Raw genomic sequence first — 26,997 nt, 5'->3', positions numbered from 1 at the left:
TATTCTCCATTCAAATTACCACAGTAAGAATGCAGCGGGGAGCTGAGAGGTGTTCAGTACCTCTTTAGACGGGGCAGGAGAAGAACTTGGATCATGCAAAACAGCGGGAACAGAAGAGCTGTGATGAGCACAGTAGTAGGCCAGCTGAGTTTGCTTGATTTGGTGGATTTTTTTGGCAGGTTGAAACCCAGCACTCACTGACACGAGCGTGATTAAAAGTGATATTTCTGACACATTAGGATGCGCACGGGAAGTAACCTCCTCTAAAGCGTTCATTATTAGATGCATGACAGACCTGAATATTTATAAAATAGGTTTTAATTATTAATAGCAGCAATCTGCTCCCGTAATTCATCAGATTTGCACTTCAACAGAGTATCCGTTTTCACTTTAAAATAATAATAAGAGGAATATTAATGTTGCAGAAATGTAAAACGGGCAGCTGGATACAGCGCAAATAGGCAAGCGCACCATGCTCACTTGTGAGGTTTTCTGTTAATCTGTCATTTTTCCAATTAAATTACATTTTAAACATCAACACTGCACCGTTTGAAAACCTCCAGTTGTTTGTGCTTGACAATTTAGCGAGTGACTTCTCACAAATGTGGCAAGTCATGAAGATAAAGATGCAGGAAACAAAGTGGGTTTGGTGTAGAATGCAAAAGTAGTTGCTGTGGTTTTATCAAAAGCAAATTTATTTGTTTGAGTCAACTTAGCAGCACTTCCTTTTGTATACTGAGACCCAAAATAGACAGCATTCTTTTTTTCCTGTAAAGCAGCTTTGCTTGTTTCATCGTTTCACAGTCATTTTTATCTTTTGTTTTTTTTCCCTCCCTTATTGTGAGCGTTGTTTTATCACACCTTCAAATTCAGTCACAGCACATTCTTCCCTCTACTGAACTCCCAGAAACAAGAATGTTCCTGTTTTAGGTGAAAACTGCCACGTTTAGTTCCGCCTCCAGTTGACATTGAACTTTTTGGTAAAGCACACTGTTTTAGTGCTGTCACTCATGCGGTGGTATGTTTGTATCCTCAGTGTGGATGCGTTTTTTTCCCCGAGTGTGTAGAAATGTTAGTGTGCTGTATGTGACAGCGTGTATCTCAGAGCGAATGACGTGACCTGCAGACACTCGACAGAGTGGAGCAGAAGGAGAGCGCAGCGCACAATGCCCTGTTGTCTACAACCCTGCAACCAGGTGTGCAACAAACAAGTGCATCAGCACACACTCTTAGTATGGCTTATAGACACTTAACATATGTGTTTACAGTGGATTGTGCATATGCACAACAACACTGAGACACATATACTTAAAATGTTGTCACTTCCAACCAGCTAATCTGAAAAGTAAAATATAACAAACTAAAGTTCTGACAGTAGAGTCATAGCCACAGGGGCTAAAAATGCAAATCCCATGAGCAGGAAGACTCATTCTCATCACTTCCTCTCTTGGCCCCACAGAGAGTGTATTTTGATCAAAATTTAATCGAGCTTCATAAGAAGAATACATCAAACAGTGGAAGTGTAGAATGTGATAAAAAAAAAAAAGAGTTTGAAAAGTCTCAGATTGTTTGTAAAATGTGGACAGGTAGACAACATGCCCAGGGTGACATTTTAACGCGCACCTGTGACTCATTCTACCGCGTATAAAGTCCAAAAGAGGAAAAGTCTGTCAGGCAGAGCAAATGTTTTAATGGTAACCAGGGATCGATGTTGTCAGCGCAGGCATCCTGTCTGGAAATACATGCTTTTTTGGGTTAATGTCACCTCCTCCATTCTTTTCAAGGAGAGAGAGAGAGGAGAAAAAGAGCAAAGGCAGAAGAGGGAGAAGGTGGGAGGCAGAAGGAGGTCAACCAGATCTGATGCTCACATTCCGAACTGGGCCGAATTTAGGGAAATTGCTTTGAAAACATTGACTTGCACTCTCGTTCAGAAGGCCCCTGTATCTGAAAAACAAATTTGAAACATAACCTTGGAAATCAATTAAGAAGTCCCTGGGAGCCTAAGTAAGAAAAAAGGAAAGGTCCACTCTTCTTTTTTTCCTCGCACCCCCCCATCTCTACAGGTCCTTTCCTCTCCTCCACTTAACAGGGATGTGGATCTGTCCATCACAACACCGCCTTGTGTGAGGAGGCTTTGTCAGCAGGGGCTTTATTTAATTTTTTTTAACGGCAGAGTGCCTTATATGCTGTCAAAATGTCTTAAGAGTCTTATTAAAGAAATGCCACAGCTCATTTCCTTGTAAAGCAATTCATATGCTGGTGAAAGGGGGCATGTCTAAAGATCTAAACGGCTTTGCTTTTTAGGCTTCACATTAGGGGTTATCTGTGAGGGCTTGTCATTGATTGACATTATCTGGCCTGACAGGGCCTCATATCAAGGTTAACCTCATGGACGACAGTGCCACCCGCACGGACGCACAAACACACTCTGTCATCCACACTCGTAGTCAAATAAGACACGGTCTCCTCGACTTTCCGTCGAGAGGGGTGCTACGTATGTGTGCCAGCAACATCCCTGTGTGTAAGCCAGGTGGAGATTTCCAGACTTAATTGATAACTAATGGAGCGGCATGTGCTGAGTTTACCCTGGAGGATTGACGCTGTGTGTGTGTGTGTGTGTGTGTTTGTGTTTGTGTGTGTCCTGTAGAGCAATAGAGGGGGTAGGTGATGGTTAAAAGATGGGGATGACTTACTCAGCAGTCGAGCTCCAGATTCTGGTGAATTAAATATGGCCCCAAAGATAATGACACGGAGTGACACACATCATTCTGGGGGGCTGCTGACCTCTTAGGCGAGCAGGCCGTTCACTTTGCTTTTCAACACTCGAGCACATTCACACACATCTCCCTTTCTCCCTCCCAACAAGCCACAAAGGCGAAGAGAGATCCCCGTGACCAAAATACAACTGAAGCAGTTAATCTGTACAGATATTAGCTCAAGGGCCCTTGAGAGGTGCACCGCTGAGCCCCTTCTCCACTGTACTACCCACACTGCCTTGCTACTGCTCCAAGCACAGCAACCATGAGGGAGGGACACAGGGGTCGTTGGCTCATTTACCATGGTGGTTGGCTTATCATATTGCACTGCTGTGGTGTCTTCAAACTGAACATGGGAGCTGAGCTTCAAAAACAAAGCTGCAGACATGAAATTCCCTTGGTCCTGTCTGGGGAGGGATGGCGTTCACACTGTGGATTTTTTTTTTAAAGCAGTAAAGTTTTTGCCCCCCCGCAACACAAACACTTACAAATTAAGTCTTCATCTGGCGCCAGCTGTGAGTCCAGATTTGATGTACAATTTTAACTAGTAAGCCATGTGTCCCATGAATTACCCTGAGCAGCAAACTGAATAAAAGTTGGCTGTTTTGGTACGTGGCTGTCAGAATGGTTCTTGTCACTCATGTCAGATTGTTTTTTCTTTCTCCCTTAGACCATTTTTAGGCTGCTTGTCCTCTGTTCTGGAAAATACCATAATTACCCTGTTTGTGATGAAGCTGGAGGGCGTATTTGTCCTTAGCTTTTCAACTTTCCTGCCTGATTGCCCTCAAGTTCAACGTCTTTCCCCTTCCGCCTGCACTTGAAATATACATTGTTTTCTTCAGCCATTGTCCTACGTCGTCAGGCCGTTTGTGTCTGCCTTTGTCCTGCAGCATCTTGTTTGTGTTTTGAGGCGGTGTGACGGGAGCGTGGCACTTGGCTGAGGGCTCGTGTTTGATAACAGCCCGTGGACGGAGCTGAAGTGAAATAGTCCAAACGGGTCCTTCAAGGTCGGCACCCCCAGAAAGACAGCACACAATGTGCAAGGTCACATTCTACACTAAAAGCAATAAGTGCTTTATTGATAGAAAAAAAAAAAAAACAACAAGCAGGCAGATGTGCAACCAACTGATTAATAATAAAATAGATTTGTGAGAGAGAGGGACAAGGGGAGGGTAGGGGGCAGGGGGAGACAAGACTGCTACCACAGCTAGGCTGTACAGTACGTTCATGTGTCTGCGTGCTGCATGTGTGTGCCTGCATCAATGCATGTACAGTATGCTCTGCAGCAAAACATCGATCCTGTAGTGGAACCTTAAAAAATCCATTCGAAATCCAGTAGTTAAAAAAGAACAAAATGTGACAGATTGGTGCTGGTGGCGGTTTCCCGGGTGCCTGAATCATTTCCTATCAACATCATCACAGTACTGTAAAGTACAGTGTGAAAGTTCTGTTTTACAGAAGATCAGAAGCAGCTCACTTCTCCTGTTTTGACAGTAATCTGTGCATTATACATATCTCATCAGTATCGTGTTTAATGACAGCTGCACCAGTCACTGTAGGTTTTTTCCATTCAGTCACATTATGAACAATGTGTCTTTTGTACTGCACCTACTGTGCTATTATCTTTTTATGAAAATAAGCTGAGGCTATTGGACTGTTGTCATCTTTTATGTGCCTTTATCGTTCTTTCTCTCATGCACTCTCTCTCTCTCTCTCTCTCACACACACACACTCTCTTCCCCAACCTGGCAAACCTGCCAAGTGAGTAGAGCTGTGGATCAGTCAGTGGCAGATTTAGATTTGAGGTGGGGAAAGCTAAGTCCCAGTCCCAGCTAAGCCTGTTTCTTCCGTGAGACTCTGAGGGACGTGAGGACTGGCAGATTTCCATATGTTCTGCCACCCCCTTGCTCTCGATGATCACCTACAGTAGTCTCCCCACACCCTTCTAGCTCCTTGTTAGTGTATACCCGCCTTTACAGTCCCTTTTCTAAATCCCTTCTCTACATAAATTTCTCCTCAGTTGTGCCCCCCCAAACCCCCATCTATCAACTAGTTGGCAATGGCATTGTTTTTAATCATCAGAACCTCAAAATTATTATTATCGCTTCTGATGCGGCAATTAAAACTTCAGGTCAGAGGCACAACGAGCGGTGATCAGCAGCCGAGCTGAGAAGTTTTAATTAGACGATCAGAACCATTAATGCACAAAAAAAAGGTGTGCGCTGGGAAATTAACGGGAACGTCTTAATCAGGGTTAGCGACTCCGAAGAGGAGTCAAGTGAACAGAGAGCAAAAAACAAATCATTTCCGCACCACTGGGACAAAACTCAATTAAATATGCATGCGGAAAAATGGAAATTTCTCAGCATCGGCTGCACCGAGTGTTGGAAAACTGTGGCAAAATCTCACAGCGGGGTCGGTGACCTGCTTATTGTTATTCTTGTGTAATAAAAGAGAGAGAGGGGCCAGATGCTGGGGTCTGGGTGTCATGGGCGTAGTTGTCCATCAGTGGCTTTCCTCTTGACTTCCTTGCGGCTGCCGCAACCTCTCTACCATGCAGGGGAGACAGAGAAAGAAAAAGAGGCGAAACGCTCTCTTCCTGCACGGCGGAAATTTACACAAATAAAAACATGGTAATTTTCAAGAGTGTCTGCGTGTGTTTGCCTGTGTGGCTCAGTGATTTCTCTGAAACACACATGCACACACACACTCTCTCACATATACATCTCCCTCGAGAGACAGAGACACAAAAAGGTTCACTGATCTACACACAGGGAGCTGCAACCTTGTCGATTAATCTGCCAAATCTGTTCATAAAGTTATGATTTTTTTTTTTTTTTAAGTGCTAGAGCAACTCTCAGTTACATATTGTAAAATAATCCTGAGATGAACAGACATCTCCCAGACCCTGTTTGTATTAATTAACTCCTAATATTGCAGGGGGTTTGTCCCTGTGTCAGTCATGTTGGAGCTCAGCAGGAATCTACAACAAGCCTCATACCTGTGTTTGATTAGGTGAAGAGATAAGCTTCAGTCTGAACAAGTAATATCTATCTCTCTTATATACAGACCCTCCTGTGCGCTCACTTCATACAAACTGACGGCACTGCAGGGAGTCTCTGTTTTTACGGTGCAGCGCTACACTTTGAATGAATAATAGAATGGAGTTATTCAGTTTTCTATATGTCGTGTGTGTTGAGATGATTGCATAGGAGTTTTGGACATAAGACGCCTCGTCTTGTATGTAAGCCGTGACCCTAAGAGTCCCAGCCATTGTTAACTCCCACATCCTTTACGCGTAGCTGCCTTGATTACAGTCTGCACACGTTCACACAAATAATGCACTTCCAACTGCGTTATTAGGATTTGAAACACCACTTGATTGGGCATGATATCATTCTGGCACACAAACAGAGAGTCTGCATCAAAAACCAACAAGACCTGTGGGGCTTAGAGCTGTGGAAGAGTAAGTTTGTCAGTGCAGAGCGCGAGAACACAAGCTGTGTCATCCAGCGCTGACAAGAAACAGGACCCAGAAGAACTTTGATGCACTTATTTTTGACTGAAGATGAAAAAGAACCTGACCTAGTCCAAATGTATTCAAAATAGTTTCTTGACTTTTTCCTCTGGTTTTGGCCTTATACAGACAGTATATGGCGCTCCATTGTGGCCCTGCACTGTTTCCAGTAAAAATAGTGTCACACTTAACATAAGCAGTTGGAAAAATTAGTTTCAGCTGTTGGGTTCAAATTCAAACCTGCCTATTTTTTCACACTCCCAGTGCTTACCGAGGTGTCTCCTCCTTGACAATTAGCACACCAGCCTACAACAGACTGTAAATAATGTCCAATGCATGTGACAGTGTTGTTTTTCTTTCTGATATTCATTAATAAGGCAGAGTGCTTACTGGACTCTCGGAGAGGTGGGGGAGTTGGTCCCAGAGGGAAAAGTTGTTCTTTCATGTAGGTCCCTACAGATTTTATCTCGTTGTACGCTATCATGCACACAAACGACTTGAGGTAAACAGCTTAGTGTTACCATAGCAATCGCTATTGTAAGCAATGGCAAAAAAGCTGCTGTGGACAGAAACCCTCAGCATAAATAATAGTTTAGACAGCTTCCATAAACCATCGAACCATAGCATGTTCCTCCTCAAGGGAAGCTCACAATATTACATTTGTTTTAAAGCACACACCCTACCTTGAAAAAGAAAACACTGAATATGTGCTTAAGATGTCTGATAATTCACTTACAGGCCTGCTTAGATACTCAAACAGTAGCACTCACGGTCCTTATTGTTAACAGAAAATCATACATAAATAGGCACTAATGGAAAGAAACAACTGTGTAGGGGTCATTTCCTACAAAGAGCTCGAGATTGCAATGCAAAGGAAATCGGTAGTTAAAGCATGAAATACTGAACACAGTAAACAGAAAAAATGACCTCCAGTGCAACACCCAAATGACCTCAATCTTCCTTTGGAGAGTATTTCTGAAAAAAAAAAAAAAACTTGAAAATTTATGTCTTCCACCTCCTAATAGTTTTTCCAGCTTTTTTTTTTTTTTAAATTGCTGTCTTCTAAAAGGCGACCCTTTCACCCCCGCCTGCAATTGTCTAACACTAAATTGTGCAGTAATGTGCCGCTGATATACGGCCTCCTTAAAACTACATAATTCCTGAACTCATTGTTTCAGAGAGGAAGCCCGCAATGTAAATACAGTAACTGAGAAAGCATGTGTGGAGAGTCGGGATTGCATTGTCTGGCATCGGGGGTGATCTGTAAACTCCTTCAAATTGTATATCCTCTAATGATTCCACAGCTTTGCAAAAGAAAATGAAAACAGGATTTTATGTTGCACCGATGTGATTTACATAATGCCGGCAATGGTTCACACATGATTGTGCTTGGCTTTATGGCTGAGGGGAAAATGAAGAGGCTCCTACTCACTGTTATAGAAAGTGAATTGAGTCTTTAAGATAGAACTTTGTTACCTCTGATATCACATATTTTTCTCTGCTGAAATGGTGTGTCCGTAGCTCAGTAGTGTATTATCTTAACCACAGTGCAGCTAAGTTAAGATTCAATACAACTTCAAACATGAAGAAATATCTCTGCTGTGGCATTGTGTTTCAGCTTCACAGTATATCAACTGACACAGCTTTACATACCACTGAATAAAAAGCAGAATACAAACTAATGTGCTTGTCTGAACCCTGGTGATTCTACTTTTTTTTTTCTTTATCATAAGTATGTTATTACTCATAGTCACCTCCTTCTTTCTTTATAAAACTTATTTACAACTTGATAAGGATCTGGCCTTGATTTTGAGTCCTAAAAATGCTGTTGGAAGGTGAACTTGGGTGGCTCTGGAAATAAAGTGAAAGGTAACAGAGTGCAGTTTCTGCCCTAAAAAGGCAGCTCTGGATATGGAATGCCACAGGCAGCTGTTCCTGCCTCATCAGAGGACATGTTATAAAGATAGCCCCACTTGGGTTGAAATAATGCCACCCATTCCTGCCCCAAAGCACACTCTATCATGCTCTATTGTTCAGGGAGGCCGCATTGGGAAAAATGTTGAGACTGTGCAGTGTGTCTTGTTAAGTAAAGGTATGCAAAACACAGGAACTGCCACATTTTTTGCATGATGTGCCCGTATTGCTCTCTTGATCAACGCTACTGTTGATCGCTTGATCAACAGTAAAAGACAGGAGCGTGTAGAAAGAGCTTACACGCTCTTACATACACTTACTTTTATTGAATTGATGGCAGTAGCCTCTAGACAAGCAGTTATTGAGTCTAGTCCCAGTGAGTAGCCGGCTTAAAAAACACAGCTCCAAAAAGTTCAAAAGTGTGCAGCGTTTTCCCTCCACATCCTGACAGCTTTAATGCTGTGCAGCCCCCCACTCAGTGGCGGGACCACAGCCTCTTGAGGTGAGAGTGAAGATAACATTTCACAGTGTCTCTATAGCGCTGTCATGTGAAGGATTATGTAGCCGTGTATTTGCTGCTTGTAGTACCGTAGGGGGTCTGATACCTATCTGCCTGTGGTTTCAGCTGCCTGTGCTTTTTTTTTCTCCTTTTTTTTCCACTACTGTGTTAAACTCTGAGCTGACCGAAGAGGTGTGACTTAGAGAGATATGTACAGTATCTCTGGGTGTCCTTCTAGCTTTGTGCTGTTATTGTTAAGTGCCTTTGGATGTTATTAATAGCAGCAGTCACCGTTGTTCTCTGTCAGTTGTTTTTTCCAATGTGATGCGTGAAATCAGTAGAAGTTTTGGGCATGGAAAATCTAGGTGAAATGTGTTACTTGTGATACAGAGGACACGCAAACGGAGGGAGTTCCTTGAACTGTGTCAGTAACACTGAACAACCTGAACTAATCTTGTGTCTTTTTGTTCTTCTTTTTTCCAGCTGAAAGGAGTTTATGCACTGAAACGACCTCAGGAAAATCCAAGATGGCCGCCAAAAGAAAAGGTGGCCTAAAACTCAATGCTATCTGTGCCAAGCTGAGCCGCCAGGTGGTGTTTGACAGCAGCTCCCAGAATGCAGAGGGAGACCAGAGTGTAGCAGAAAACAGTGAGCGTGGCAGTTCCCACTACGATGACAGTGAGACCAACTTCCCCGAGAGCCTGAACCTAAATCAGAGCCTAGAGGAGGACCAGAGGAGGCGCGAGGCCATCGAGAAATGGGTCAACGGCGAGTACGGCGACGAGCCGCTAGGTCCTGACGATGAACAAGAGCATGAACTCAAAGTCAGCAATGACGAAGACGGGCCCCCTGAAGGCGTGTACATGGTGCAGCCCAAAGGCTGCAGCGATGAGGAAGACAATGCAGATGAGTCTGAGCCTGCGGCCGGGTCTCAGGATGGCAGTTACCATGACGACAAAGAAGCTGAAGACAGGCCTTCAAAAGACGACACCTATGTGCCGCCAAGTGACGCCCAGAGTCGCCAAGCACCTTTCTCCTCTCCAGGTACATTCAGACTCTCCGTCCTTGGTGCCACACTGTGATTTGCACTCGATCCCTTTTATACATCTTGAACAAACACAACCTTTGCCCTTTCTAAACATGCCGCTCCATAGTATTGAGGGGCAAAGACTTAGATAAAGGGCGGGTGACATTGCCACATCCGCATAAGATTAAGTGTGCCCATTACTGGAAAGAGATGCTCTAGAGTTGCATTATGAATAGCCAGTGACATTATTACCCGAAAGACTAATTCAACTGGCAGGCCGGTGGGGAAAAAACAGCAACTTGTCAGTATGTGGTTAACTGTATGAAGAAATTCATAAATGGAGTAGGCCGCTTATGTGCTCTCCCAACAGCTGTGGGTCAAGAGCACATGGCAGGGCCAGGCTAAGCTTCATATTACACCCAGGATTACATATTGAGTCTTTGATTTTTCCCTAAGCTCACTAAACTTAGCCACTGCTTCAAGCTACTCTATTACATGGAGTCGTAGTCTGCGGTGGAGGAGTTCCTTTTACAGTTGTCAAATCCAAGAGATCAACTGTCAAATACATTCAGAAATAAAAAAAAAGTTAGACTTCAGTGCTAATACACAGTTAAGTGAGCTATTACCTTCCTGTAAACACCTGTGATTCTTTGGATTTATTGTTAGAAGACGATTAATACTCGTAAATGACTCATAACAAGCCCAGTTTAATCGTGACATGATGTTCCCTCAGTATAATTCACTGATTATCAAATAGATAAAGCAGGTAGAGACTCCCAGCAGTTATTCTGAAGTAGCACACGTTAACAGCACAATCTTTTAAGAAAGCACCGTTTACAGTTATACACTTTGTGACCCTTGAAACTAGACACACACTCACTATAGGAGAGATTGGCCTTTGTATAGCTGAAGTTAAAACACAGAGCTGTAAAAAGGAGAAAAAAAAAACATGCTCGGTTATATGAATAGATAACGCCTGTTTCACAGACACCCAGAGAGAGAGAGAGAAAAAAAAAAACAGCAATTTGCACGTGAGACCGGTTGTTGCGGTACAAAAACAAGTTTTGTTTTGTGCTTGCTCACCTCAGTTTAACAGTTTTTTGGTCTTTCATCTAGGTTTAGGTATCTACCTCAGAGCCATGTACGTATGCTCTTTTTTGTCTTCATTTCTTTTTGTTTTCACCAACTGTACAGCAGTGGCTCTGGCCACACGGAACTGGGGGCAGGCGCTTTTCAGAAAATGAAGCAGGTTTCATTTCAGTGTCAAATGAAAAAGCCTTTGTGGTTTTAATTAGTCATTTTGTGTCTTTTTCATGGCCATAAATGCCTGTCTGTAAATATGTATTACTGTTGTGTAGCAGGCCTGCACCTTTCCCTCCACTCGCTCCCTTACTACTTTACATCTCACAACAAAGCCGGAATGTTTGAAGACTGTGGGGAGAGCATACTGCACCGGTTGCAAATCTTGTCTTTAGAGTGTTTTTTTGTTGTTGTTTTTTTGTTGTTTTTTTTTGTTTTTTTTTTACAGAGTTGCTCTTTGTTGATTGTAACTAGGGCATCTATATTGCCATGTTTCAGCTCAGCTCACAATTAAAACATTTTTCCCCCCTCTCTCTCTCTCTCTCTCTCTCTCTCTCTCTCTCTCTCTCTCTCACCGCTGTCTTTCAAAGGCTGATGCAGAGTGCACATAATTATGCATATAAACATAGTGGCTTAATTATCTCTCACAACATCAGTGACAATGTAATTAACAAACATTGCAAGATCAATGAGAGAAACTGCGACCTTCAAAACATTTAACTCCTCACATTGAGGCATCGTGCGGATTTCCTATCAGTGCAAAACCCCAGAATACTTTTCCTAGATAATTTAGATGTCGCATTAGAGCCCTCAAAAGCCAGTCAATGGAAAAAAAAACCAATGAATAAAAACTATGAAAGCAATGACAGAGATGCTCATAGCGATGGATCAAACAAGCTTGACCATGACTTCCATTTGCAATTCTGGGTTCACTCTAAAAGGTTGTTGTTCATTTCAAGCTATTTCAAAGCCTCTCAATTTACTGCTTGTTAATTAACTAACCACACAGCGAGGAAGTTTGAAGCTTTGTACAGTTTTGTCAAATTAGTCCAAACAAATTCACATATTGTCATTTATTAATCCCAACTCTTTATGAGGATAGCACTATCCATTTAAACAAAACACTCTTAAACTAATTCACTAACATGGACCGCAAAAACCATGGACTACAAATTACTAAATTATTTTACCATATAAAAGTATCTCCCCATTCAAGAGCTTCTCTGACTAAATTCCCCTGCATAGTATTAAAATAATTTTTCAACCAAATGGTTTACACTGTGCATGTGTGGTTCAAAACTGACACCATTTAGAGGGTATTCCAACTCTAGATTAGTCCATATATAGCTACTAACATGCACTTTTATCATCAGCGACACCTCTGTCTCTCTGTGCTGTGAGGAGAGAAGCTATGCCACACCGATGGCCATGTTTGGTCAGCCAAAAGGAGATATAATGTCCATCTGTTATCATATCTGGGAGGGAAAATGTGGCCTAATTGCCTCAAATATAGACAAGGAGGGTCTGTGTTGTGTGTTGGATTTTACGTGCCAGAAGTGTCAAGATTAGAAATGACTTTTTTGTAGATTTTAAAATAACACAGTAATAAAATAGGTTTATTAATGTATATACAGTACTTATTTTTTATTATAGGAGGGTGGCACCATGGGTGGTGAGGCTAATCCTACCTTAACCCATAGACCGTACACAGTTTCCTACCTTGTGTGACAAGATATCATTAAGAGGTAGCGTGATAGGGCATGAGTAGAAAACTCATTTCCATGGTGTTTTAGAAAGGTTATCTTCTGTTGGTCCCAGTCATAATCCGTTCAAGTCAAATCATTTGCCTTTCATTGATAGCATGCCACATGGCTCAGCCGATGAATAAAGAGACTCTGCTAATTTTTTGCAGAAGGTGGTGATAATACTCTAAGCAAATAGAATATGAAAAAAAGGGATGTCAGTTCTCTCATGACCGAAACCACTAGTCTCTCTTCAATAATAACCCACAGAATTGGCCACCAGAATATAGATGTTTTCTTTAATTTGATGCCTGATCCAAAGCAACCGTCAGCAATTGTGCCAATTTTTATTAGTAATGAAATAGATTTTTAATGATTCCTATTCAAAAATGTCAATTCTATATAGCTCTTTTTAAACATCATACCCCACCTCACTCTGTAAAGTGTAGGTCCTTTTCCTGATTTCCTTTTACTGGTGTGACCTGGTCTGTCCTAACTTTAGTGCTATATGATACACTGCGACCTGACGTGTCCTTATAAATACAGTAGCAGTAAAATCCAACCAAGCACTAAGGGTGTAAACACCTAAATCAAATGAGAAGAATGTTTATCCAAATGACATTTTAAATGCACAGGTTCACGTGTATTTCTAATGATCCTTCATGCACACACACTCCTTTCAAGCTTAAACAAAAACAACTTAAGTGTAGGATAAGGTAAACTGTATTGGACCACACAGCAAGTGCTTGTGTATGTATATACTTTACATCATTCTGTGGATTCATTACATGTGAAAACACAGTAGATTTGCTAAAATGATCTGCAGCAAACATACAGGTATTTCCTCTCAAATACCCGATCCAGTCTTAAATTTTTCATGCCTTTTCGATCCACCAGATACTCTTTCATACTGATCCAGTGCACAGAGCAACCCCAATGCAGTGAATGGAAATTTGGGGATTATTTTACATGCTGCACAGGAGATGTGAAAAGCAGGGCACAGCGACTGATTTAGCAATAACTGAGAAATCTGAGACAAGAGCAGAAATATTTGTGTATTAATTACCCTGCTGATAGGTGGTGTTACCTCTTGGTACCACATGTTTGCTCTGGTGGTGATAAAGCTGTAAAACTGTTTCTTAAAAAATGTTTTGGATCCCACTCCCAGTGGCTGTGCTGAGGATCAGTTAAGATGACCAAGGGTTTTAAATGACCCTGGTGATTTTCTCATCTGGTGCATTACTAACATGTCTGCGTTCGGCTAACTGGACAGCAGGAGATATTTGGAATAGAGTGGGTTCAGCAAACAGGGGAAAAGCCGCCTCGTGGGATATCCTTGTCTCTTTTTCCTCTCACACACCCTTCCTCTCCACCTTACCTTCATGCTCTTCCTCGTTATGCAGAGCTTTGTCCCTCCAGTGCTTTCAGGCCAAATTATTTTTCCCTTTTCCCCACTCCCTGACCCTTTGCACCAACCTGGATGAAAGTTAATGGGCCAGAATTAATCTCCACATAATGCAATTAAACTATACATTGACTATATTTCGCCTATGTCCTTGGGGAAGTTGTCCAATTTAATGGACTCTTAAAATGAAAGTGATGTTTCAGTTCACAAATGTGTAAAAAGAGGAAAGGATTCATTCTGTTCACTTTTGAAGGTGACACGGTAATCATGTTATTTTAAAATAACTTGCACCAAGCTTCATAGGGGACTTTATGAAATGCACTTAACATGCCATAACTCCTCTGCAGATAGTAGTTGTAATTCTGTCATTTTAGTAATGTTCAGCATTAGTGACCAGATAACAAATTATAGATAAATGTGCTTATAGTGTAACTTCATGTCTATCAATCTGTTTAAACAGGTTTTGTTCACTTGTATATTTTTCCAATTCAAATATTGCAGAATATCTATTTAATTTTCTATCCTCAAAAGTGTTTTTTTTTCATTAAATTTGATCCAGTAAGATAATGAGTATAGAAAATCACAACAAAGTTTGTGTTCGCCGTCTTCTTGGGTACAGTCACCCGCAAATTCTGCAGAACTGACTTACAGTGCAACCAAACAGGAAGAGCATTGCCTCAGACGGCTTGTTTGTAGACACATAAATACACAGACATGTACAGACGCTGGTGCAGCTCACAGTGGAGAGTCACTTTTCCTGTTGTCAAATTTACTACAGTTCTGAAATAACACGGATAATGGCATCACATCAATTATAAACACTGATTGTTCAGAATATAGATATCGTAATATAGTAGATATAGTTTGAATATATTAACAGTGTTCCATTATCACAATGTGTTTGCCAAAACGGAAGGTGAGATAGCGTTTCATTAATTGAATCAACAAAATATATTCCACGCTTGTAACACAAAGCTACTTTGCTAGATGAATCCATTTGTAACTAACATATTTGTTGCCAAACTAAAAAAATATATTGTCCACCTCAACTCCAAAATGTAGTGACAGTGTAACACTTGTCAAGCGAACATCAGTCAATATTAAATGAAATGCAACCATTTAGTATACTGATTTAGTGACCTAAATTAAGATGTCTTGAGCGATGGGTTACGTTGGGTTCAGTTTCACTACGCAAATGAAAAATCAGTCATACTAATTTATGTATACGCTGTCTTTGTGAAAGTCATTACAGTAATGCTCGACAGCACCAATGAGGTACTCTGAGGTTTACTCAACTTTACTCAACTCTATTCAGCAAACACATTTTTTACTGGTAACACAGCTAAAATCGAAAAACCTGATGTCATTGTAAGAATTAAACATCCTAAAAATGAGTCCTCTTCTTTTTTTTTCCTGTGTGCAGGAGAAGCATCTGCCCTGCGAGACTATGCAGCCAACACAATGAATGAGTTTTTAGGAATGTTCGGTTATGATGACCAGCAGGTAAGGGATGAGCTGACCAAGAAGATCAGCTTTGAGAAGCTCAAAGCTGCTACCTCAGACCCCTCATCCCTCAGCAGTGAGGAGGCCTCACGGCGTGCCCGTTTCTCCAAGTATGAAGAGTACATTCGCAAGCTAAAAGCTGGCGAGACCCTTCCTTGGTCCCTGCATGCTTCCCCACCCAAACCAGACGACCTCAACTCCAAATTGGCCCAAGATAAGAGTGCTACCATGCTCCAGACCTCCGGGTGCCTCCCAGGGGCCGAGGCACAGATCTACCCCTCCAGCCTGGACCACAAACAGCCAGGAGGACCTCAGTTGGGCACATCTCAGCCATCCAATCCCTCTCACATGCAGAACATGTCCCGAGCCTCCAAGTATGACTTCTTTATTCAGAAGCTGAAGATGGGCGAGAGTCTACAGCAGCAGAATGGTAATGCTTACAAGCGACCCTCCAAGTACGACCTGGAGAACGTCAAATTTCTGCACCTCTTTAAGCCTGGTGAGGGCAATCCTGACATGGGCGGTGCTATTGCTTTTAAGACTGGCAAAGTGGGCCGCCCTTCAAAGTATGACATCAGAACAATTCAGAAGCTGATGCCAGGAAATCCCGAGACCTCCCTGATGCCCAATGTCCTCGCTACCGCGCCAGGGAACCCAGGAGCTCCTGGTGTCCCAACCGTAGGATCAGTTGGGGCCAGCATTGCTCCAGGGCTCACAATGGACCAGACAGGACACATAAGCTTCAACACCTCTGACTACCTAAAGTCCAGCTTTTCCAAGACTGACTCCATCACCACTGGCACTGTGTCCTCCGTTAAGTAAGTCTGCTCAGACAAAGCACAGACTTTTTCTTTTGCTTTAATATCTTTTTAATACAAGTAGAGATCGGTAATGCTTATTTAAGGACGCCTACATGTCGCTGCATGATAAGTTAAAGCATATCATGAGGCCACAGTTTAAAAAAAGTCTCCTATGTACTGTCTGTTAGATTTGTCAAGTTAGAGTTAGACAGTTAGAGACATTAGTGTGATTTTGCAAAAAACAAAAAAGGTTAAAATCTGTGCAGTAAAAAATTAGCAAAACAGAGCTGCTCTCCAGACCAAAACCTAAATCTAGCATCGAAAAAAAAAAAAAACAACAGTGCAGAAAACATGACCTCCAGGGCACATTTAACAAAAAGGTCATAACATTTACAGAACCGGGTGGAGATGACAACAACAATCTTGTGTCATCTTGCTTAAGTTATTTATACCAAATCACCGCATGCACCTTACAAATCTGATAATAAGTCACATGACCTGTTATTAAAATTCTAATTTAAAGTTTACTGGTGGATTGAAAAGACTCTGAGCTCAGAGGTCTGTCTTCTTCACACTGATAGCCTCTCAGTGGAACACCTTGGAGCTAATGTGAAGCTCACATACACTTAACTGCTACTGTGAGTCAGTTAGCCTAACGCAAAGGTAATTGCTACCTCCACAGCAGCCAAAAGGAATGTAGTGTGAAATAGCGCATAGCGCCCAATAGAACCACGACATGATGAGTTGCGAAGGCACATGAAGTGTTTACTCGCTGTAGCACTCCGTGGAGACTGATTTAGCACAGTCATCGCAAAGTGACTGACTTCTTTCGTTTGGCTAGGGTGTAACAACTCTCCCTTTAATTACTTTGGAGCCATGACTAACCTCCCGGCGAGTCACAGGGGCCGACTCAACACTGCCTGACGAGTGCACTTTAAAGGAAGCAAACGAGGGGTTTGGGGAGCTAGCCTACAGTCATGTGCACTGGCAGTAGGAGAGAGCTCCCAGAGTCTGTTTGATTGGTTTTGACCTTGTCTCTAGTTAGTCAAGACCTATCAAAGACACTGTTCAAGAGCCCTCAGGCACCTCTCCCTCAGGCGTTGGCCTTTGTCAGGTTGGGGATCAGTGGTGCTGCAAGCTTGGCTAACTGACCCAGTCTGGTGCGCGTATATGGGGAAGAGAAGAGATGCTAGGGAGAATGTCTGGCAGCACATCCTCCCCTCTGGGCCAGATTAACCTCAGGTCATTCCCCGTGTGGAGTTGTTCACATGGAGCTAAATGCCATTGCTGAAAGGCAGCAAGCAGAACCAATACTGTATTATGACTGTCATTCTGCAGACAGTAATGCCGCTTGCATCATGAATGGAATCACATCACAGGTGACAAAAAGCACACAGCATTCCCCAGCATGGCTCTGTAATGTGATAAATTCCTTTTGATTCCTCGTTTTGAAGTGAATTTGACTGAGTTGAAGCTGCAACGAAGGTAATTAGCATGATCCACGTGCATTTGAAGCTGCAGTGTTTTCTTACATCTTTATTTGAACAGAGTCCAAACTGATTGGAGACAAGTTGACATCTGCATTAGAGCAAAGGCCCTTAAAGATGATCAGAAAAGACCCTTTCAGAGCTTTTCTCCCACATCCCCATTATCCAATTTTGCATACGAGCACTCACCAAAATACCCCCATAAAAGATTAATGTCCCTTTGCTCCTGCATTTTGCCTTTCATTTGTTGGGAGGCCATGCATCAAAGTGTGTGCCTTCCATCCCTGATTCATACGGCGCATGAAAACGCTGTTATGCTACAAGAAAATGTATATTGATAGTCCAAAGTTTGGGAGTGGCTTGTAAGTAAATATTGTGTCAGTTTGTTTTTATTAACAACAGGCAGCCCAACCCCACCATTAATCCTGTCTCTTTTGTGTTTGCTGTTGCATTAGAAATGGCCTGCCACCAGATAAACCCGCCAGCGACGACATCAACCTCTACCAGAAATATATTGCCAGGTATGCAAATCCCTCAGTGTGTGCTACACGCCAATGAAAAAATACACTCAAAACAGACATTAACCTTTTTTATCTACTGATGGTGTGTTTTATTCAGTGATGTAACTAGATGGTAGACTGGTAGGAGAATGTTCTGTGCACAGTAAATTAATTAAGAAAGACTCAAATTTATGTACTGAGAGGAAGTAGAAGGATGAGGGGTAATGAAAGAGAAATGGTTTGATGGTATCGTACTGTAGCTGGTTGAATAAATGCTCATAGGGTGTGTAACACTAAAATATCTAGGAGAACATCATTCTGTGAAACTCTCTACTCTTAGTTGTGACTGACACAGAGAGGATATGAGCTTAGACTGGGCTTTTTTTGTTTTTTTTTTTAGTTCTGCTATTTATTGTTGAACACACGAGGAACTGACTGATCTAAAAAGTCAGTCATTCACACCAACAGAGACACAAAAAAACATAAGGGGAGGGGAGGTATCTTGCGTTTCAATGGACACAGAACAATGTCTCCCATTCTGGATTCATTTTGTGGCGACACTAGAAAGGTGATTATCACTTGTTTGTTTATTCCGTTTAAAAAGAAAGAAAAACAGCATTTGAAAAGCCAAAGTGGCTTTGGCGTTAATGATTACTTCTCCAAGCCATAACATGAAGGGCACAAATCAAAGCCTTGGCACTGACTGACACACACACACACACACACACACATTTTCTTCTCCGCACACACACACACACACAAAACCCCTTCCTTGGACTGATTACATTTTGCAAGAAGATTTAATTAAGGAATTTTTAATGAGGCTTCTGCTGGCACTGCCAAGAACTGTTTTGATATTTGCGCTGCATAATGCATAAAATTTGTCTAAACATCTCGGCAGTTGATGCACGGGGAGGCTGAAGATAAGCCCAGATACAGTTTCAATTTCCGTGTTGGGGTTGGGAAAAAAAAAAAAGAGAGAGAGAAAGGAAAGAAGAGGAGGGAGAGAAAAAATGGAAAAGAAGGGCTCATAAAAAGGGCAAATGTAGCACAGAGAGGGGAGGTAGAGGCAGGGGGAGGGTCTTCTTTGGAGCTAGGGCTAATGAGTGCATGCTAATACAAAAAAAAAAAACAGGTTTGTAAACGTGTTGGGCTATTGCCAGTCCTCGTGAAAAGAGAAAAAAAAGTTCTTCATCTCCTCACCACACTACAGTTTGATGTTTTAAAGAGCTTCCCTCGTAGTGTTTACTTGCAGTTTTCACTCTTTAAATGCTTTCATGCACCCACTATTGCTTCAGCACTTTGATCTGTGCATCTCTATTGTAACTGGAGATGCGCTGCAATCTCTGTATCGTGGCGATATTAATATTTAATCTGCTGCTGAATAGCAGCGGCCCATTAGGCCCCCTGACGCGGCAAGTGGGAATTGTCCAGAGGCAAAGTGATACAGCTGGGCAATGAGCGGAGGGGTGGGTCATAGTCTCCGGGGAATGGGGGGGGGGGGGGGATGTTCATAAGTGTAAATGTATGTGTATGTATATGAAAGAAAAGTATAGAAAACACTAATGGGCCAGGCATGCTGGATGTCGACTTTATTGCGCGTCTGCTCATATTTCAACTTGTTTTGACTGGTTTCGCCTTTTTTCTGAAAGAGCCATCAAACCCCCCCCCCCCCCTTCAACCTCCATCATCATTTCTCAGGCGCGCACACTCGCACACACGCTCGCGGAGCCAACTTAAAAAGAGTAGTGGATATGCCGTTCAATTAGCTTAATGAACTCAGCAAAGTGATCTGTAAATGTAGCTCTGGGATAATCCTAACAAGGAAAAAACAGAAAGAGAGATGGAAAAAATATTACTTAGCCCCCTTTTCCCCCTCTCCTCTGCACTAGCAGATGGAGCTCTTGGCAGCAGCAGTGCAAATGTTTATTTGTGTGTTTTCACTGGTAATTGGAGGATTTTAACAGTCATCATCGTCAGGCTTATAATCACCACTATTAAAGTAGCTGTACTGTAGCAAACAGCAGCTTTTTTTAAACCACCGGCACACTAGAATCTGTTTTTGGGCTGCCGGTGAGAGTGTAAAAGGAATATGGTGCGAAAAGTCGACTGCGCTATCCTAACATCTCGGGACACCTGACCCCTTTCCTCACAGAATAAAAGTGTGGTTAACCTGAAAGAACTGCACATTAATTTGACAAGGGTTTTCACAGCTTTGAAAAATAAAGTAGTCATGGGCTTCCTGATCCTTGAGCGGGTGTGTGTGTATGCGTGTCAAGGGAAAGGGTTTCAGTGTAATAAGTGTCTCTTACGGCTGCTTTGGAAATAAATGGAGTTAATTTGGCTGAAATTGGTGTGACAGACGGGTAAATTGTTGTAGCAGTGTGGAAAGCAGTAGCGAGGTTGAAGGTTTGAGCTGTGCGACTTTGAAGGTGAGACAAGCGCAGCGCCTTTCAAAAGTCCTTCACCTGTTTTATTTTGTGCTGTTCTTGGAATTTAAAATAATTTCTTCACTAATCATTCCTGATTTGCTTGTTGATTAATTTTGAGTCACACAGACGTACGGTGTTTTCAGCAGAGCTGCCTCGACATTCAGCTTTCTCGTCTCTGTCCTCTGATGTGTTCGTGGCCTTTTTTATTTATCACATAATATGGCTGTTAAAAAATGCATCTGTTCAACTGTGTCGTGTTACTTGGTTTTCAGGTTCTCTGGAAGTCAACACTGTGGGCACGTGCACTGTGCTTATCAGTACAGAGAGCATTACCACTGCATGGACCCTGAGTGTAACTACCAGGTGAGCGTGAGTACTTTATCACTTTTCTGAGCACCACCCAAATACACATGTAGAATTACCTGTATGCTGCAAACGTACAGGTGCCTCTGAGCTTCTCACAAAAATAAGGTAAAGATGACATTTGTCTAAGTGCAGCTGCCTCTATTTGAAATCAGCCAGTGAGTGCTTAAGATGCATTATTTATTCATAAAGTTAAAAGGTTAGGTTAGGTGACTTAAAGCTAAGCATCTTCTCCGTTTTCAGGACATGACCAAGGGGATGTGGCGTTCCCAACATAGACAAACAGAATCTTTGTCATCAGTGTCATCTTTCATTAGTAGTCACACCCAGTCAGAGTTTACAAAGATGAAAAGTTTGTTGGCCTTTGGTCTGTGAAACAGGCTGAGGGTGTTTGCAGCTGTTCCGTTTGCAGGCGTTTAGCAGGCGTCTTCCAGGCACCGCTGATCTTTGACAATTGGCCTTTTATCTCAAGGGTTAATTGTAAATATGCTTGAAATATGGCTCCTTTTTTTATCTATGTCTTCTCTTTTCTAAAGACATCTGCCACCGACTGGAGGCCTGCCTTTAATCCCCTTTCACGTTATTAATCTTATCCTTGTCCCAGGAGTTGTCATGTATGGCACAGGAAGGGGAAAAAACACAAAGCAGATCATAATACAGGCCTTGTGTTCGCTGTAGCATATGGCCTGAGAGAGTTAGACAAACATGGGTAGATTTGTCAAATATGTCAAAGAAAAAAATCCATGCTCTGCTAAAGCTGTGTGTGTTTTCCATCCTTTCTTAACCATTTTCTGAATTAAGCCATCTTCAACCGTAATCTCCTTTGTCTGCTCCTGATCAAGGGAGATTACTACTCGATAAATATTGTTTATGTGGTGAAAAGCATTACATATCTAAGCTTTCATTTTCTGCATGAGTCCCACTTCACAGTCTGATGAGACACATTCTTGGAGGAATACAAAGGAAAATCATTTCATGTCATTATTTAGAGCGTTAGTTCAGGTTATCATGGCAATTTCCACGGTCAGGTTCACATTTCTCTGTTGCTTTTGCTTTGCGTGGAAACACAGCCATGCTTTGGAAACCAGCTCCGGGGATGTCAATACCCTGAAAAAAACATCCAGGCAGTGATGAGCAGCCCCTTTCGAAGCGATAACTCATGAAATGTTACATGACACACACACTCCTGGAATATTATCCCACTGCCAGCCTTCGGGCGATTGGCTGAGTCTTAACATTCTCCTTTCATGGACTTGTACATGAGGGAGAGTGTGCATCTTGCCACACTAGTGGGAATCCTAAAATAAATGTAGCAAGTGGCTCCCAACCTTCATCACCACTCAACTGAAAATGAGATCTTTTTCCCAGTCAGCTCTCTCTGTGGCCTATTTTGGACAGCTTGATGGATCGAATGTACCATGACCGCAGTTCAACTTATCTTCCGGTCATCATCGCCATTAGATACCGAAGCCCAGGACCGAGATAAGATATTTGTTTCGGCAAAACGACTTAAAAAATTGAGAATTTAAAACATTCATCAATTAGATTAAAAATCCTAATGAAGTGTTTGCTCCTACAGGAGTCAAACATCTCAGAAATATGCAGTGGGAAACAGGCCAAGAGCAGGGGAATGAACAGCTGTGTGAGATCTTAGCTTTTTATTTGTGAGTGAGTGGAACATGACACAAAGCAATTACCCTACTTTGTACAGCAATTAGTTGCTTTTTAGAATAGTTCTTTCTGATGTTTTTTTTTCCCTCAACTGAAGATAAACATGGATTGAAGAACTGTTTCATTGATTTGCACTTCTCCTGTTACAGTTTCTGAAACATCAGCTTAAGCCCAATTACAGCAGATTTGGTTGCTGCAGGTCTCTGTGGAGTGACTTTTCTGTTTTCCCTTCCCGACTGCTGGATATGGGAGGGATTCTTTCTTTCTTTATTTATTTACATTGTAATTTTAGAAGGCGGGTCTCTTAGCATATTCACTCATCATTACAGGCAAAGCCTGCACCAAAAGCGAGTGTTAATGCTTTAATTAAAACTGGAATCATATCTCAGCGAATTGAAAGGGAAAACGTTTTTTTGGTTGGCTTGTTTGTTTGTTTCTGCTGTCTTCTGTTTTCCCCTGTGCATGTCTGAGAAACCATCTGCATGGAACATCATTTTTCCAGAGCCAGGAACATCAGAACTGTGATCTTGCATGTCAATTGATGCATCTTAATTAAAAAACATAGATTTTGGAAGAGGGAGTAAAACGTAACGTAGACAGAGGGCGTATAGGGAACATACTTCTTGTTCCATGTGGATCCTTCTCTTGTGCTAAGAATTTCTCTGGTGCTGCATTTAGATAGGACTGAACTTTTAGATATGCAGAGTAAATCAATAACCACAGAACGTGTCATATTTAAAGACGTCTCAACCCTCTCCATTGCAGTCTGTACAGCCCTCCCCAACTATGAATTGGCTTCTTCATGTTGCAGCTGCTGCTTCCACAGAGATAATGTGACTTGTTGCTGATTCTGTGACTGATTTAAATAAACACCAACCTGTTGCTGTACATTTTTCACTCTCTTTTTGCAGAGGTTTACCAGTAAGCAGGATGTAATCAGGCACTACAACATGCACAAGAAGAGAGACAACTCCCTGCAGCATGGATTCATGCGCTTCAGCCCTCTCGATGACTGCAGTGTCTACTATCATGGCTGCCATCTCAATGGAAAAAGTACCCATTACCACTGCATGCAGGTACACTACTCAGATTCACACCTTCTCTTCTACACACATACCCACAAGAAACCCACAGAGACACATACAGTAGGCATGCAAGCAGGCGCATGCACACACACGAAAAAGACAAATATCTGTAAATATGACCACACGTGAGATACCCACTGTGCACAAGGTACCCAGAAGGCACTTATGCTAATTTAAACATTAAACATGCTAAATATAAAGCTTTTTCCCTTTTAGACGCACAAAGCAAACACGGATGTTGCCAAACCAGATTACACACAGTCCATTAAGAGCCTATAAAACTATTTTTTTGCATTAGTGGTAGCCATAGGGCAGTTTAAAAGAGAATACGGCAGGTGAAATGAGTTGCACGGCATCACGAGATAAATGATGTCCGGATATGGCGAATCAGGCCGATCGTTAAAACACACACAACTCCAGGATGCCTGAGCGTCAAAACAGTTTACCTACAACTGTGAAAGGGAATCGTCGGTCCACACTTTTTCCATTTGCGCCAAAGTGTCTTTAAAGACCAGTTTGGCCAAATGTGTCCTAAAGTAAATAAAAGAAACGTGAAAAAAGGGTGAACACACGTGAGGCTGCTTGTTCTTACCCTCCACTTCGCTCTCTCTCACTCCTTAATTGGCATGGATAAAATTCAGTTAGGTGTTTATATAAATTACACATTTTTCATCTTTTAGTACCAAGCAGCCCGTTGAAGATTATTCCCCCTTCTGGATTTGTTTAATTTTTTACATCTGCTTATTTTCAATGTGTCATTGTGCCTAGAGCTTTCTCACTGGCAGTGCAGCGGAGGATGGCTTGAGATATATTCTTCTTTAAACCCCTCTAACGGCGTAATTGTTATTAGGACATTTCAGCCCTTGTTTTAACAGTCCCTGAGAACCTGCAGATGTTGGCATCAGCTCTTGTGATTTAGGGGGAAAAAAAAAACAGAGTGGCATTTTTTTCATTGTTTTACTCAATATGGAGAAGTTGCCTGGTTTGTGCGGGTGAAAAGTGCCAGGGATGATATACAATTGCTGCTTTTAATTCAAACATTACCTGTTTTTTTCCCCTCGTCTGTTGGCTCTCAGGGTTCCTGAGTACCAGAACATTTTAAACTAAAGACCAGGACAGTCATCTTACTCTCATCTGTTTTTCTCAGCCCCCTCCACCTTTGAAATTTGTTCTCAGAGTTACAGTAAGTTTGTGGTGACTGCACCGTCACACTCCAAATATGAATTTCATTTTCTAAAAGGCAGCTTTGCCAGGAAGGTACTATAGTTTCAGCTGCCTGCTGTGACCACTGTGCCTTTCAGTCACTTCTTTTTTCTTTTTTTTCCAATTGTCACAATGACAAGATTGTTTCCAATTCTCGGTTTTCACTTGAAACCTGTACTGCTCTGGTGCACATTACCACAAATTAAATTGTCAACGTGAGAAAACAGCCTTCTTCCACCCATTTCTAGGGCACTAGCATTTTCTTAACCACATTGAGCTCTTTAGCTCTATAGCTTCTACACTATATCAGATCTCTTTAAAGCAATGCGTTTTAGAAGTTGGATTTTTTCAAACCATTCTTTGCAAACTGAAACTTTCAGCTCTGCTTTGACCCCAGATCTAGTTTTTCAATTGTCATGCTTTGTCTCTGCTTGCAGGTGGGCTGTAGCAAGGTATACACCAGCACCTCTGATGTCATGACCCATGAAAACTTCCATAAAAAGAACGCCCAGCTCATCAACGATGGCTTCCAAAGATTTCGTGCCACTGAGGACTGTGGCACAGTCGGGTGTCAGTTCTATGGGCAGAAGACTACACACTTCCACTGCAGGTGAATAAGTCTAATGTAATGGATGTTTCTCTGCAGGATTGTTTTGCCAATCAACTACATTAAGCATAAATTTATAGAAAAACACATCAGCAGCAGAAAAAATGTAGGCACAGTCCTTTTTAAAAAGGCATGCACGACTATGTCCTATTAATAAGTCTAAACATCACAGAATCACTCAACTTTGCATGAAGCTCTTATTTTAGAGATGCATCACAGACCTAACCAGTCGAAATAGAAACTCATTCGGTTGATTCATCAGACTACTGGAGTGTATCCCACCGGCAAAGGTTGCATGTGGCAACATTTCAATGTGCTGCGGCTGTGTCACTGCCTCAGTTATCATTTCACCATTGTGAATTATTTGAATCATGTGAACCCTCTCCATGGTGGCCAACTGCACTGGTGTACGGAGGAGGCTTTGTAAGGGAGCATCATATGTATTTGCTATTCTTTTCCCAGGCGTCCAGGCTGCACATTCACCTTCAAGAATAAGTGTGACATCGAGAAGCACAAGAGCTACCACATTAAGGATGATGCCTACGCCAAAGATGGCTTCAAGAAGTTCTACAAATATGAGGAGTGCAAGTATGAGGGATGTGTGTACAGCAAAGCCACCAACCACTTCCACTGCATCCGCTCGGGCTGCGGCTTCACCTTTACCTCGACCAGCCAGATGACCTCCCACAAGCGCAAACATGAGCGCCGGCACATCCGCTCCTCTGGTGTCATGGGCCTTTCTTCCACCTTCCTGGCACCAAAGGACGAGCCCGAGGAATCAAGCAACGATGACCTGATGGACTTCTCGGCCATCAGCAGCAAGAACTCCAGCCTGAGTGCCTCGCCTACGACCCAGCAGTCCACTACTGTACCGCACCTGTTGGCCACACCTACCACTGCTGTCTCCTCTTCTACATCAGGTCACGCCCTGAAGCTCACTCCCTCGCTGTCCAGTGCAGGTCAACGTATGTCCAGTTTGCTGTCCCAGGCCCTTCCTAGCAACATGCCAGTGGCCCTCGCTCTTTCCAACAACGCCTTGGCCACCTCCAATCCGTTCTTCCCCCTCATGCCTAGGCTGCCCCTCCAACCACCTCCGCCAGCCGCTAGCCTCATATCAGCTGTATCTTCTGGGGCCCACTCCATGCCCACTGACTCACAGACCCAAGGCTGCACCACAGCAGGGGCTGAAGGAGCCATGGCATCTACCCCGACCTCCTTTGCCACCTCCTCCATTATGGAGAAGATTTCAGCAAGCAAAGGTCTGATATCACCCATGATGGCAAGACTGGCTGCTGCTGCCCTGAAGCCCTCCAGCAACTCAGACACAGGTCAGTCACTGTAATTAAATATGACTGTCTTTCAAATTGGTGGTCTTACCTAATGCTCAGAACCAGTTAAATACACAG

At 42.5% G+C, this 26,997-nt stretch overlaps 1 protein-coding gene across 3 annotated transcripts in view; it reads left to right on the top strand.

Annotated features, from left to right (window-relative positions):
• The window catches only part of casz1 (castor zinc finger 1), a 118,797-nt gene that overhangs the window by 75,549 nt on the left and 16,251 nt on the right, over positions 1 to 26,997 (top strand). For 2 of the 3 annotated variants that reach the window (XM_026368348.1, XM_026368345.1), the window contains 7 exons: positions 9,170 to 9,730; positions 15,364 to 16,261; positions 18,186 to 18,251; positions 20,935 to 21,031; positions 23,608 to 23,772; positions 25,422 to 25,594; positions 26,054 to 26,919. In XM_026368348.1, coding sequence (XP_026224133.1) covers positions 9,170 to 9,730; positions 15,364 to 16,261; positions 18,186 to 18,251; positions 20,935 to 21,031; positions 23,608 to 23,772; positions 25,422 to 25,594; positions 26,054 to 26,919 — 2,826 coding nt within the window. The remainder of the gene's footprint in view (positions 1 to 9,169; positions 9,731 to 15,363; positions 16,262 to 18,185; positions 18,252 to 20,934; positions 21,032 to 23,607; positions 23,773 to 25,421; positions 25,595 to 26,053; positions 26,920 to 26,997) is intronic. The other variant, XM_026368346.1, reaches the window with a different exon arrangement.

Source organism: Anabas testudineus, chromosome 7 (assembly GCF_900324465.2).
Source record: "Anabas testudineus chromosome 7, fAnaTes1.2, whole genome shotgun sequence".
NCBI lineage: Eukaryota > Metazoa > Chordata > Actinopteri > Anabantiformes > Anabantidae > Anabas > Anabas testudineus.
Note: the sequence above shows the minus strand (reverse complement) of the source record. Positions and strands in the feature narration are given on the sequence as shown.